This window comes from Bos grunniens, chromosome 12, assembly GCF_055505025.1.
Source record: "Bos grunniens cultivar Pamir isolate PY7600 chromosome 12, Bosgru_T2T1.0, whole genome shotgun sequence".
Taxonomy (NCBI): Eukaryota; Metazoa; Chordata; class Mammalia; order Artiodactyla; family Bovidae; genus Bos; species Bos grunniens.
The window spans coordinates 16,084,696-16,100,328 of record NC_141176.1 but is presented as its reverse complement, the minus strand read 5'-3'; the positions used below and the strand labels follow the sequence as shown (position 1 = coordinate 16,100,328).

Sequence of the window (15,633 nt, the reverse complement as noted above, 5' to 3'; positions counted from 1 at the left end):
TCATGCTAAACCAACTAAAAAAACCCTCAGAAGTATTTGAGGTAGTTTTCTATGAATTGCTCTAATTTCTGTATTTTTAAAGATATACCAAAAATATTATTACAATAATGGGTAAAACATATTGAGTGCTTCCAACATAGTCTCTATTGTAATAAGCACTTTGCATGTACCATCTCACCTGATTTGCACAACAACCTATAAAGTATATAGTGGATGTTTAGTGGATAAAGTGCACTGGGGTCCCAACCAAATGCTCCCCTGCCTCCTCGTCTGTCAGAGCTCCTGCCATCAAGAGGGGAAATGCATTTCCATCCCTTGAATGTGGGCTGGTCTTGTGACTTGCTCCCACCTACAGAACGTGGTCAGTAGAAGTAAGGGTGGGCCAGTTCCAAACCTAGATTTCGAGAGGCCTTGCTTTCTCTCTGTCGGGCCTCTGCTGTGAGACGATGCTTGGGGTAGCCTGCTGGCGGATGAGAGACCACGTGCCGAAGAGACAAAGGGTTGGAACTGACAGATCATCCCTGGAAGCAGAGCCACCTAACAATCTGCCAGCCAAGCAAGGTGTGTGGGTGAGCTGAGCTACAACCAGAACTGCCCGGCTGAAACCAGCCTAACCAAAGAAGTGGTTCAGCAGCTACAAAATTTTGGAATGGGTTTATGATACAACAAGAGTTATCTGATACAGCAGGTGTCATGATTTTCTCTAGAAGAAACCATGACACAGAAAGGTTAAGCGGCTTGCCCAAAGTCACACTGTAAGTGGGGGAGCTGAGATAGACACCCAGCAGTCTGACTCTGAAGCCCATGCTGCTGGTGCCCAGCTGTTCAGAGTAAAGACGAAGGGGAGAGGTTGCTGGGCTTTGACTCCCTGTGGCCCCTCGCGACCCAGGAAGATTCATTACAAACACCTGGCAACACAGGCATCTCCACCTTCTCTTATTACTTTGAGTACAACCTTCCTAGAACTCTGCCTGCCTTTCCCAGAAAAAGGAACCTCTCCTCTCTGGATGTAACCTCCAAGAGACGAGGCAGGCATTTGATTAAATTATGTTGGATTCTGAAGGAGCCCAGTGGGGTCCCTGAGAAGCAGTGATGTGTTAACTGAAGTCAGAATATTCAGAAGAATATAAACTCGCTTCCACACTTAAGCCAGAGACCCATAGTGAAGTTTTATTGTATCCTAAAGACTGTGGGAAGCCAGCGATGAATTTTAAATGAGGAAACAGCATTCCCATATATGAGAAAATCAGTCTGGTTGCAACAGGAAGAACGGACTGAAAGTAACCTCGGCAATAGAGAGATAAACTCAGAGTTGGAGCAGTCACCCAGGGGGCGACGTGGCCAGGACTGGGATTACACCCATGGGAACAGAGAGAAGCAGGATTCAAGGGCTATATAGGAGAGAATACTCATAGGGCCTGGTGACTAGCTGAATGAGTGACGGAAAGGGGAAAACCGAGGACGACCCAACCACAGGTCCACGAAAAGTGACTGGCAACCAGGAAGTTCCATTCCCCTCATAGTGTTCTTGAGTGACAACTGACCAATTTCTGAAAAGGGACTAGGACTCAGTGTTTCCATGGTGCATGGACTTCTGAGGGGGCGCTCTGAATCACCCTATTTGTAAAGAATGAAGACGCACTTAGAGAGAGAAAATGTCAGAATTAAACAGCCACTTGTCTTGACAGCATCAAAAATAATTTGTCACCTGCTCCTAACTTTGTTCTCAGTTACAAAGGCCATTGTTTGAGTGAACAAAGAGGGTAAGGAATCTGGAAAGAACTGTTTACGCAGAGACACTGGTAAGAGGTCAAGCTGGAGAGGACTTGCATGTGAATCAGGAGGGCAGGGGACTTCCCTAGTGGGGAGTGGGTCCAATTCCTGGTGAGAGAATGGAGATCCCACATGCAGCATGGCCAAAAAAATAAATAAAAATAAACTAAAAAAAAAATGAAGAGGGCGGTGGGCAGCTCCAAGCACACACATTCTGTCTGCTGCAAACATCTCAGGGGCTCAAAATTATGACCAGAAAGAATGTAGTTTCCAGTAGCTGCTCTTGGCATATCTAGTATATTCTAAAACTGACTGGTTTCTCAGTAGAAGCCATTTCCCATCTGATAAACCAGAAATTCAACTCAGAGGACGATACATGGATGGTTATTAGTAAGGGCCTCCAACTTCCTCCATCCGACACCATGTCCCAATGCACCCAGCTCCCAGGGCTCCCCAGACTGCCCAACCTACCTCCTGCAAGCATTCCTGACAGGCAGGTGGAAGTCACGCCATTTTAGGACAAGTCCTTAGAAAACGGAAGTGTTTAAGAACCAAATCTACACATACAAAGGACTACCAGATTTTCTCCAGAATTGCAGATTCTGATTCCTACTGTCGACACTGCAAAACTCATTCTTACATACAGATTTTCCTACTGGGGAAGAAAAAAAAAAGTCATTCTAATTCTTTAGTTTCCACTAAATTAATAGTTTTAGGTTATGAGTGTTCCCTGTTTGACCTGACTTTCAACTAACAAGCACGAAATAGGCTGATGGCCAGAACTCAGGCAATTCTATAGGAGGATTCTAGGTGATTCCAGTCACCAAGGGTACCAGCCAGCCAAGCCAGGGGCCACATGGGAGATGCAAGGAAAGCTGGAATGCTTAGCTCTCTAAAGGCAAGCCCGGAAAGTGAAAGCGAAGTCGCTCAGTCATGCCCGACTCTTTGCGACCCCATGGACTGTAGCCAACCAGGCTCCTCCGTCATGGGATTTTCCAGGCAAGCATCCTGGAGTGGGTTGCCATTCCTTCTCCAGGGGAATCTTTCCAACCCAGGAATCGAACCTGTGTCTCCTGAATTGTAGACAGACGCTTTACCATCTGAGCCACCAGGGAGGGTTGAAACCAACACTTGACCTTCAAAGAGAAACCAGCCTTGGCTATTTGAGAAAGGGCTTCGAGTTGGACCAGAAGGCAGATACAGGAAGAGTTGAAAAAGGAGCAAAGATGCTTAAAGGAAGCTCTCCATGAAGAATGAAATTTCACTCTGTTCTCCAAGAGCTTAGCAGCCACTGGATGTTAGTTAATCTGTGACAGATTGCGCTATACAATGGAACATGGTTTTGAAGTGAATCTCCCCCACTCCATAAAAATGATATTTTATGGTTCATCTTGCTAATTTTTCACCCATTTAGATTCTGCATGACAGAGAAAGTTGACAGTGTTAAATAGTATTACGTCCTCTGAGCTCCCTCAGCTTGCTACCTACTGACTGCCGTTAGGTAGCTGAATCCAAGTTAAATGTTCATAACGCAAACACGGTGAGAGTGTGTCATCCAGTTGTCTAGAATCGCAGAAATCAATTCGGTTTCATCGAAAAACAAAAATGAAAAAAGTCCTACGCCCTGGGGTTAGAACACTGACTTAAAGTCCAGTATTTTATGACACCCAGCATGATGCATTTACCAAATTCAGGAGGAAAAAACTGCAAAGGCCCAGAGGCCCATCAGCAACAACTTCCTGTTTATCAGATTTTGGTGGCAAGAGGGGAATGAATGACCCGGCCTCTGAGTGCCCGGCAGTCACCCTCCACCCTTGTGTAGGGGTTGGACATGTTGTCACCACCTGGAGAGAGAAAATACTCTGTTCTCCCTCATTTGGAATTTCTGATGAAGCTATTTTGGATAAGACTCAAATCCCTAAATCTGGAAAACAGGCACCCAAACCATTTTTAAACTTCATTTTTGGGGACCAGGTTTACTTAGTAATGTGATCTAACAGGAGTTTGAGATCCACTGTCTTTAGGTCTGTGTTGAAGTCCTAGTTTGGCTCTTCCTGGCTAAACTCTGGCAAATCACATAGTGTGTTCGTTTCAGAGCTGCAGGAAGAACGATAAATGCCTATTGTGGAGCCCTATACCAAGGTCACAGGACAGACCAAGCCCCATAGCAACTGTTGCCCTGAGCCTCCAGACCTAAACTGGCCAGTTTCCGGATCCCATATTAGGTAAAAGAAATACCCATCCTATTATCCATGCTATAGCATCCTAACCAATCACCTAATGCCACCATTCCAGTAGGAAATTCTCTGTCTTGAGGCTATAAAAATTGGGTACTAGCTTGCAAAGGGTTCAGCTCTCCCTTGAGCCGGCCTGCTGTTCAGTGTCTCCCACTCTAATAAACTTCATTTTCCTCCCATTCTGCCTCATGTCTGGAAATTCTTTTCCAAACTGCGTATGGACCACGACACCTACCTTACGGGTGCCGCGAAGGATACAGGGGTCACAGCAAGTGAAAAGTGATGGGCGAGGAGCTCTGCGGGAACGGGCTGCCACCTCCGGCTCACCTTCTGGAATCTGCTCAAAGCTCAGAAATTGAGCCAGTGTGAATGAAAGATCAGGATTTAGGACGCTGCCATCTCGAGCTCACGACGGTCATTGGTTTTCCGTCAGCAGAGTGGGTAAACTCCTCTCCATCACATAAGCCTGCTCACCTACAGCCACGACTAGGAAATGAGCATTCTACCAAGAATCAGGCAGCGTTGCCCACCTTACCACGGTGATTCCTCAACCACGCTGCATACTGGATCCACCTGGAGAGCTTTTAACCCTCACAAAGTCCAGGCCTACCCAAGACCACTTAAGATAGAACGTCTGCAGGTGATGTCGAGGCATCAGTATTTTTTCAAAGAATGCCCCCAGGTGAGACTTCCATACAGAAGAGTTTGGGAACCTCTTTCTGGCTTCCCCTGTAGTCCCCCGGAGGCCACCTTTCAGCCTCTTGGTTCTAAAGTATGTCCAATTTCACAACGGGAGTCAGAGTCCAGGACACTGAGCTTGAGTCTCTGTGCCTCCCTCCAGGCAGCCGGCTAACCAGACCCCTCGCCTTATATCCAACTGGGAGGCGGGACCTGCAAGTGAGCTGAGGGCACCTGGGGGCAGGGAGGTGAGCACAGCGCAGCCCTTCCCAAACTAGGTGATCGGATCGGCAGGGTCACAGAGAGATCTGAATGTCAGATACAATTGGCCAGTTCTGGGTCCACTGAAGATAAGCAGGTGTTTTCATTGCAGGACCTCTCAGACCCTTTCAGTTGGCGTGTGACTATGAGTCTGCCCAAGAGGACTGTCTCCCCCAATCATGGAAACCTTCATTTTCTCAGAGCATTTCAAGAGCTGCTGTTTCAAGGAAGATACTCTGAGAACCTAGAGCAATGTTGGGCGTAGGGCTGGGGTTCTGTGCCCTGGGGGACATTTGACAATGACTGGAAACGGTTGTCACAGCTGGGGGTCAGGTGGCTATTACTGGCATCTAGTGGGTCAAGGCCAGGGCTGCTGCTAAATGCCCTATAAAACACAGGGCAGCCCTAGACAAGGAGTTATCCAGCCCACTGTTGCCAGCAGCCCAGCTGAAAAGTCCTGGCCTTGAGCCCCACAGCCCATCCCCTACTCTATGGCCTCATCAATGCTAGGTGATGAGAGAGCAAGAAAGACAGGAGAAAGAGGAGGGAAACAAAGAAGGAAAAAGGGAGGAAACAGAGGAGAAAAACAGATGATAAAGGAGGCTGAGGAAGGAGGAGACAGGAGGAAAAAAAGAAAAAACATCTAGATTCATAATTGCCAAAACTTGGAGGTAGCCAAGAAGTCTTTCAGTGGGTGAATGGATGAACATACTGCGGTACATTCAGACAACAGAACAGCATTCAGCATTAAAAAGAAATGAGCGATCAAGCCATGAAGACACGGAGGAGCCTTAAACGCCTGCTGCTGAAGAGCCTGCCTACTGTACGATTCCAACTATATGACATTCTGGAAAAGCAAAACTGTGGGGAGCAGTAAAAAGATCAGTGGTTGCCAGGGGTGAGAGGTAGGGAAAGATGAATGAGCAGAGCACAAAGGAGTTGTAAGGCTGTGAATATGCTCTGTGTATTCATGGTGGATGCATGTCATTACATGCTTTACCCAAACCATAGAATGTACGACACCCAGCGTGAACCCCAATGTAAGCCATGGCTCTGGGTGATAGGCATGGGTCAATGGAGCTTCATCAATTGTAACCAGAGTACCCTCTGGGGGAGGGGAGGGGAGGGTGATAGTCCAGGAGGCTGTGGCGGGTGTGCAGGAGGGGATGTATGGGAATTCTCTGTACTTTGTGCTTCATTTTGCTGTGACCCTGTTCTGTGCTCACTCACTCAGGTCCAACTCTTTGTGACCCCATGGACTACAGCCCACCAGGCTCCTCTGTCTATGGGATTCTGCAGGCAAGAATACTAGAGTGGGTAGCTGTTCCCTTCTCCAGGGGATCCTCCTGACCCAGGGAACGAACCAGGGTTTCCTGCACTGCAGGCAGATTCTTTACCAGCTGAGCTACCAGGGAGCCTGCAAGTGCTCAAAACAGGGGAAAAAAAAAAAAAAACACATAAAAACCACAAAAGAATGTAGAGCAGCCCATGTGGTTAGGCCCCAGCCTCCTCAGGTCTTTATTACTTCTCTGAATTGACCAGGCCGCTCATTCTGCTCTTGCACTGGGCACCAGCTGGTAGGGGCAGGCCAGGCGCCCATGGGGAAGGTGGGCGTTATGTGGTGGGGGCGCCCCAGCCCGGTGCCTCTGTGCGCCTGGGGAGGGGGGAGCCTCAGACCCTGCTGGGCTTCTTGGGGTCCTTGCTTTTGGCAGGCATGAAGGCGTACAGCTCCTCGATGAGCATCTCCATCCGGGCGGTGACCTCTGTCACCGTGTCGATGACCAGCTTCTGCTGCAGCTTCAGCTTGTTGTTCTCCCACAGCGCCTTGTTCTCCTCCTGGAAGAGCCTGTGTTCCTCGCGCAGCGCATGCAGGGCCCGGTTCTCCTCCTGCAGGAGCCGGTTCTCATCGCGGAGGACCTGCAGGCTCTGGTTCTCCTCCCGCAGGGCCTGCAGCGCCTGGTTCATCTCCCGCAGCAGCTCCAGGGACTGGCTGCCGTCGGGGAGGCCCGGGCCCCCCTTGCCCACCTCCTCCCCGGGCTGCGCGGACAGGGTGCTCACCATCTCCCGCAGGGCCCGGAGGGTCTTGGAGTCGTCCGGCGGGGCCGGGAGGCCCTTGGGCTCCTCGAAGGGGGAGGGGAGGCCGGGGCCCGGGTCCGGCAGCAGCCCGTGGGGCTCCTCGTGGGGCGAGGAGATGGGCTTGATCTCCTCGGTCGAGGCGGTCTTCTCGTCGGGCTGGGCCCAGTAGGCCTTCCTCTGCTCCAGCAGCTGCTGCAGGGCCCGGTTCTCCTCGCGGAGGAGCTGCAGGGTGCTGTTCTCCCGGCCGCGGTGCGCCTGCAGCGCCGTCTCCTTCTTCATCGCCTCCAGGGACGAGGCATTGTCTTTGTGCAGCAGCGGCGAAGAGGCCCGGCTGTCGTCGCGGCCCAGCGCAGCCTGGTGCTCCTCCCAGAAGACCTGCAGGATCTTGTTCTCCTTGCGGAGCATGCGGTTCTCCTCGCGCAGCGCCCTGTTCTCCTCGCGCAGAGTCTTGTTCTCCTGCAGCAGGCACTCCTTGGCCAGCCTCTTGTGGTGCAGCTTGTGGTGGAAGGAAGAGGACGGGGAGAAGTAGGGCGACTGCAGCCGGCAGTTCTCGCTGACCCAGCGCCCGTCCTGGAAGACGAACATCTCGTCGCTGAGCTGCACCCGCGGTGGGTTGTAATCCAGCTCCAGGTCCGCCTGCGACGTGGGGCGCTCCATGGGGTCCAGGGGCACCGACGAGAAGCGGTTGAGTGGGTAGGAGTGCTGGCTGACCACCCGACGGCTCAGCCTGGGCAGGGCGGCCTGCCGGGCACAGCGAGGGGTGGGGTACAAGTTGTGGAGCCTCAGGAAGGGCTCGGCTGTGCCCCTCTGCAGGAAAGAACAGGGAAGCCCAGGGTTAGCAAAGAGAGGCTGACTGCACCCGAGGCCGGCTGGCCACGTAAGAGGCCCGAGACCCCACAAGAAACCCCGTCTGGGAGTCTGGACCAGCCACCGAGGGTGCTGTTGCACTTGGCCCCGTTATTGGCGGAGGCTCTATTCTATGGTGGTGGTTTAGTCGCTCAGTCGCTGACTCTTGTGACCCCGTGGACTACAGCCTGCCAGGCTCTTCTGTCCATGGGACTCTGCAGGCAAGAATACTGGAGTGGGTTGCCATTCCCTTCTCCAGCTTCTATTCTATAATGTCCCAGCAAATACAGAATTAGCTAATACTGAACCAGGACTCAGGGGAGACACACAGCGTTAGGTCCTGCCAACCTCCAGCGGGCCACATTTTCCTCAACTGATCAATAGGGAACTTTTTCTTCTGTTGAAAGACACCTTATTTAAAATGCATTTTGATTCATTAACCTTGAACTTGGGGCCAACAGCACTGTAACTCACGCGGGAAGGAAGCTTACCTAACACAGGTGTTTTCTCCATAAGGGATACCACTGCCTTCTCGTGCTAAACTACCACACAATTGCACTCATCTCACATGCTAGTAAAGTAATGCTCAAAATTCTCCAAGCCAGGCTTCAGCAATACGTGAACCGTGAACTTCCTGATGTTCAAGCTGGTTTTAGAAAAGGCAGAAGAACCAGAGATCAAATTGCCAACATCCGCTGGATCATGGAAAAAGCAAGAGAGTCCCAGAAAAACATCTGTTTCTGCTTTATTGACTATGCCAAAGCCTTTGACTGTGTGGATCACAATAAACTGTGGAAAATTCTGAAAGAGATGGGAATACCAGACCACCTGACCTGCCTCTTGAGAAATTTGTATGCAGGTCCAGAAGCAACAGTTAGAACTGGACATGGAACAACAGACTGGTTCCAAATAGGAAAAGGAGTACGTCAAAGCTGTATATTGTCACCCTGCTTATTTAATTTATATGCAGAGTACATCATGAGAAACGCTGGACTGGAAGAAACACAAGCTGGAATCAAGATTGCCGGGAGAAATATCAATAACCTCAGATATGCAGATGACACCACCCTATGGCAGAAAGTGAAGAGGAACTAAAAAGCCTCTTGATGAAAGTGAAAGTGGAGAGTGAAAAAGTTGGCTTAAAGCTCAACATTCAGAAAACGAAGGTCATGGCATCAGGTCCTATCACTTCATGGGAAATAGGGAAACAGTGGAAACAGTGTCAGACTTTATTTTTTGGGGCTCCACAATCACTGCAGATGGTGACTGCAGCCATGAAATTAAAAGACACTTGAAGGAAAGTTTTGTCCAACCTAGATAGCATATTCAAAAGCAGAGACACGACTTTGCCAACAAAGGTTCGTCTAGTCAAGGCTATGGTTTTTCCTGTGGTCATGTATGGATGTGAGAGTTGGACTGTGAAGAAGGCTGAGCACCAAAGAATTGATGCTTTTGAACTGTGGTGTTGGAGAAGACTCTTGAGAGTCCCTTGGACTGCAAGGAGATCCAACCAGTCCATTCTGAAGGAGATCAGCCCTGGGATTTCTTTGGAAGGAATGATACTAAAGCTGAAACTCCAGTACTTCGGCCACCTCATGCGAAGAGTTGACTTATTGGAAAAGACCCTGATGCTGGGAGGGATTGGGGGCAGGAGGAGAAGGGGACGACAGAGGATGAGACGGCTGGATGGCACCACTGACTCGATGGATGTGAGTCTGGGTGAACTCGGGGAGTTGGTGATGGACAGGGAGGCCTGGTGTGCTGCGATTCATGGGGTCGCAAAGAGTCGGACACGACTGAGCGACTGAACTGAACTGAATTGAAGACAGCACTTCAGCAGTATGCTTGAGGGCCATTTTAGAAAGTGAGATCACCAACAAAGAGTACAAGAGTGTGAAAACAGTGACACGAAACAAACTGTGGAAAGGACACTGTTTTATAGTCAGAGCTGAAACAAGAAGGCGCCTAAACTGGAAACGTGTGCATCAGGTAACTCAAATCATTCACCCTTCTGTGAGTGTCCATAGTAAACCACAAAGTGCCACAAGTGTTGATTTGGAGGTTGCAAACTAATTTCAATGAAAAAAATTTAGGCAGATTCACAAACATGGAATCTGTGAATAAGAAGAATCAACAATATAGCATGGAGGTTTTAAAGGCATTAGTGTTGGGAGTCAACCACCTCTGAGTCCTGACCCGGTTATCTGATCAGTTACAAGAATATGGACAAGTTCTGTGAGTTACCATGCTTTCAAACTGGAGCAACTGCACCCACTGCCTTGCTGCAAAGAAATACTTCAGAATTAAGAGATAATATATGAAAGCACTAAGCTGGGGCTCTCACACACTTCTGTCATCCTACAAGAAGAATAAACATCATCCTCCTGCTACCCCAGGTGGACCCACAACTGGCATCACCCTAACAGTCACTCAAGTTATCCAAGACGGCAGTGCCGTTGCTAAGTCCCACCTTCTCCCTGGCCCTATTCGGGCTCATCCTTCACTCTTCCCTACCCCTGAGTTTGTCCTGATAGCAGCTCCTTAAATACCGACACACACAGTGCTAGGCTCAAAACAGAGTCCTGCTGATAATTTTGGAAAGGAAAGGCACTGCCACAGTCGTGTCACTAACCACGGGAGCTGAACGTGTGGTAGTGAAGACATCAAAGGAGGCCAAGGGATTCCTAAGGGGGAATTCATGAGGGTGGCCGTGCACCTCGAAACCACCCCATAAAAAGAGGATCAGAGTCACAGAGCTTACCTCCGACAAGCCAGGAGCGGTCGCACCTTTCAATACAGAGTCATCTCAGTGTGTTTTAAATGCAGATTTTGGAGCCTCTGCTTACCAGACTGATTCCATCTGGTTTTCTAACCAGCTCCCTTGGGCAATTCTGGCTTCCAGTGGTCAGAACTGCTCTGAGGGTTGCAGTGTTCATCACTCAGTTGAGGCCAACTCTTTGCAACCCCATAGACTGTAGCCCACCAGGCTCCTCTGTCCATGGAATTCTCTGAGGGTTACACCAGGGCTAAACTAGGCCCAGAGGTCAAGACAGGGATCACACAGATGCTTATCCTAGTTCTCTTGCTGATAGCATGAAACTAGAGAACTCGTTCACCTTCTCTGAGACCCAGATTTTCACTAGTGCAAAAGAGAGTCAGACTCTGTGATCTTAAAAGCACCTTCCAACACTGAAAGTCAGCAAATGGTACCTGTAAAATGGAAATAATACCATGTGCCCTGCTTAGTTCACAGCACTATTACGAGGACTGAAAAGAGATAATGAATGCAAAAGTGTTTTTAAAACTGCCAGGTGCCATAGAAATGTAAGGTATTGTTATCGAGAAAAGGAGATTTCACTAATGGGGGAATTCTGAGATGATTCATAAAGTAATGAACAGGGATGCCTCCTGGAGAAGAGGTAACAATTGCAGCAATGAATTTAAATAAAAATAAGATCACGGGAGCTGCTTCTAAATACACCAAAAGCATTTCATCCAAGTACATCGCAATGCTCTCCAAATATTAATTTCTCATTTCTTAGGTTATTTTCACAATTTTACAGATAGATAAGATAGAAAACAAGTCAGGTTATTTGCATTATATATATATATATATATATATATATATATAAGTATATAGAGAGATATATAATTTGTACAGTGTATAAAGTTGGTTAGAATTCTTTAAGACCTAAAGAGCTAGATAAATAGAAGGCACAGTTCTATGCTATTAACTTTGCAATAAGCACATGTCATTAACTTTGTAAAGATGTGCTTAATCTTCCAGAGAGCAAGGGTGCAGGGACATTCTATGATCAGCACATTATTTACTTTAATAAATCCAGCTTCAGTAGTTTTCATCTTTCTCAACTGGAGAAGCACCCTGGCTCTTGGGGCTGAACCTGTGATCTGCATGAATCCCACTGTGAAGAGCCCAGACCATTTCTTGTAAATTGAAGGTGCCTTGATCCCAGAGTGAATAAGGAGTCAGAGGTCATCTTCATCCTCAAAGGGTGAGGCAATAGAGGGCTCCATCTCAGCAGTAACATCCTGCTCTCGAGGATGTTATTATGGAAAATGTAGTTTTAGTCAATGATTTATAGTTCCATCATGAGAAAGAAAGGGAAGTTTTGTGCTAGACCCTGGGCTGAGTGATCCATCCACTGAATTCCTTTAATCCTCACAACACTGATTTAATAAGGTGTTACTATTATTCCCATTTTACAGATGGATAGACTGAAACTCAGAGAAGTTAAATAACCAGCACAAGTTCCACTTACTCAGTCACAAATCCAGTTCTGGCTCCCTGAACTTATTTATGTGAAGCACACATATGGGAAATCTCCATGAATTTAGCAAAGGACTTTCAGTACTTGGGGACTTTTTATTATGGAAAATTTCAAATGTACACAAAAAGAGAGAGGATAGTCTAGTACATCTCCATGTATCCATCGCCCAGCTTCAGCAGTTATCAACTCAAGGCCACACTTGTTTCATCTGTAACATCATCCAATTTCAGAACCACTCTTCTGCCACTGGGTTATTTCAAAGCATAGACATGGTATTGTTTTATCCATAAATAAGTCAATGTGCATTTTTTAAACAAAACCAAATACCATTATCTTCCCTTTAAAATTTAACAGTGATCCCTTAATGTCAACAAATACTGATTCAAATTTTCCCAACTGTCTCATTTCTTTTTTACAATTGACTTTTATCAGAAAGACACTTTTTTGATCCAACTGAACAACCAAAGAGAAATCACTGGTGCTTTTTACCTATTTACAGTATCCTTTATGGCCTTAAAATTATCCACTTAGTCAGCTGCCTGCATTTTATATCCACATCCTGAACTGGATAGCTGAGGGATTTCCAACTATCCCCTCAACATAAAGGCACTAAGTAGAAAGCTTAACACAGGGGTGGCAGATCCCTAGTAGTGGACAGTCTGGGTATTTGGGCCCTTGTCCTTATGCACGCCATTTGCGTGGCCTCAGTCACATCCTCTCACGCTCTGACCTTGGTCTTCACTTCTGTGTGATGGAAAGGTCAGTGGCATTATCTCTAAACACCCTCTTGTCTAACTTTCTCTGGTGCAAGGGATTTAAGTTTGTAAACTGGCATTGCCGTGACCCCAGCAGTCCTCTTTTATCAACCTGGCTTACATCGAGTCCCCTTCCTTACGTGACCAACACTTCCCAAGCAGACCCTGTACTGTCTGTTTCATGCCTGGTAACCTAATCCAGAAAACACTGATGGACTAATAGTTCTTCTTTACCTTCTTAACCAAGAGAACAAACCCTCCTCTTATAACTAAGTCTTTCTATTCTTCCTCTTCTCCCACACAGGACCCAGAAGGTGGCCAAGTCTAGCATCGTTTCATGGCCTAGTTTCTTAGATAAAACACTTATTTAAAAAATGTGATAGTCATGCATTTATTTTAATGGGTATTAGGAAAATATACCTATTTTTATCAAACCCACAATCCTATGGATAGGATTAGGATGAGCCAAAATAGAGCAACTCCTCTTCTCTTTCTGAAAATGAGAGGATGTAAAGAAAAACAACAAATATACAGGCATTTCAGATATACCAAGAATCATGCTTAAACTCTGGGAAGATGCTGAACCAAGACAATTCCCATATTTCCCTGATTCCAATCAGACCTAACTGGACCTAGGCCGCAAAGGAAAGCTGTTTCTTGGCCTGGTGCAAACTCCTCACCCTAATCAATTCCTACTTTAAACATTCTTGCACCAAATCTTCCTCCACATTTATGTCATTGAATCAACTAACACTAATTGGGCATTTGTTCTCAGACCTGCCCTCAGGGAACTTCCAGTCAATTTGAAAATCAATGCATTAGCACCAACTATTTCTTGGTGTAAAACCTTTAATTCTGATAGGAAAGTACGGGGCACAGAGGACTCGACGTCATGAAACTAAAGAGAGTCTCGGCTCTGTGCTGTAAGTTCATGGCCTTTACAAAAGCACTTGACTTCTCTGCCTCAGTTTCCGTATCTAGAAAATGTGGGCGCTAGCGTGATTCAGAGACACCCTCTATGTTTGTGCAAGCTGTACAATGTCCAACTCTAGAGGATGCCAGTCACAACTGGTGTTGCAGTGCAGAACCTGTGCAACCATCCACAGCCATTTGACTAACATCTGCCCTGTTTGTTTCAGAGGTTTTGTTGAGCTCAAAAATAAAAGGAGAATATGTGACATCTTCTTTGTTTATAGGGAGATTCAGACATGCAAGAATGGTGACTGTGCATTCAGAAGAGAAGATGCTTAGCATTTCCTTCAGTTGTATAGAACAAGGTAAAGGAAGTAACACGGAATGACTACCATGTGATGATATGCTAACTGATTTCCATATTTATACGTAACATCTTACTGAAAAGAGCTACCATGGGTCTACTGAAGCTCACACAGCCAGCAAAGATTTATAACCAGGATATCTGACTCCAAACTGCATGCTCACTCTAGCTCCTCACAACGCTCCGATATTTTATTCTGCACGTGTTATGTTTTCATTACTTTGCAGTGGCTTTCATACGTCCTGTCCCATCTTCTCCCCAGATGAATAAACTGTCATTCTCTTAGCACAGTCACCTGCCCCTTACTCTTTTGACATCCCTAGTTTTGGAAATCAGAGCAACACGTTTCACAGACAGTGGCGGTATAATGAGTCCTTGCCAATGCACTCATCAACCAAAGCTCACTGAAGGGTGAGGAGGAGTTATTAGGTTGACTACACAACACTGTCGGAGAAGGCAGTGGCACCCCACTCCAGTACTCTCGCCTGGAAACTCCCATGGACGGAGGAGCCTGGTGGGCTGCAGTCCATGGGGTCGCGAAGAGTTGGACACGACTTCACTTTCACTTTCATGCATTGGAGAAGGAAATGGCAACCCACTCCGGTGTTCTTGCCTGGAGAATCCCAGGGACAGGGAAGCCTGGTGGGCTGCCATCCATGAAGCGACTTAGCAGCAGCACACAGCACTGTTACATCATACTATTTTGGGCCCTCCAAAGTGGTGATCTCGTTCGCCTTAATATTTTTAGTCTATTTGGTAAAGCCATATCCACATTTCAATTCACATTTTAAATTGCAGAGCAGTTGCATCACAGGGCTTCCACCCACACCCACCTACATAGCCCTTAAAAGAAGCTGCCCTCTGTGCACAAGCTTGCTGGTTGTCCATGTCACCATCTTGAACCTATAATCCAATGAGGGTAGAGGCCTCAAATTCCCAATAGCTTTGGGTTTAAAAGTCCCACTTTGGCTGCTCCTGTGAAAGTCATTTAGCTTCTCTGAAAGTCACCTCAGTGTAGCTGCTCTGTCTACTGCCAGGGGTTACTGTGAGAGGCCAAGAAAGTGGTTATTAAGGTGTCATCAAGACCAAACAGAGGGCCAGTTCTCCTGGTAAAGCTTAACCATTCCTGGCCTAAAACACTAGAGCAAATCCTAACCGTCTTTCTTTATGAAAGAACTTGACAAAAAGTGAGCGTCTGCAAGCTCTCAAGATACTTGAGGTACCAAATCCCAGACCCCCTTAGCTGACGTCTGAAGCCAGCTCCTTAGTAGGTCTCCTCAACCAGTGGTATCACAGGCTTGGTTTCATGGGCCAAACTAATCTGCCCTTGGGGTCACTGAGCCCTAAACCAGAGGTCTGGGCCAATTAAAAGCCCCTGGAACACCCCTCAAAGTTCTCCTCAACCTCGGAGGTGGGGTCTCCAGCAGCATGACCCAAACCCC

The 15,633-nt window shown here is 47.4% G+C and overlaps 1 protein-coding gene across 4 annotated transcripts in view; it reads right to left on the bottom strand.

Moving 5' to 3' along the window:
• Window positions 1–6,438: 6,438 nt before the first annotated feature.
• Window positions 6,439–15,633, bottom strand: part of CBY2 (chibby family member 2) — a 135,378-nt gene continuing 126,183 nt past the window's right edge. For all 4 annotated transcript variants that reach the window (XM_086328912.1, XM_086328911.1, XM_086328914.1 and 1 more), the window contains one exon: window positions 6,439–7,832. In XM_086328912.1, the coding sequence (XP_086185038.1) occupies window positions 6,621–7,832 (1,212 nt within the window). In that variant the 3' untranslated portion in view covers window positions 6,439–6,620. The remainder of the gene's footprint in view (window positions 7,833–15,633) is intronic.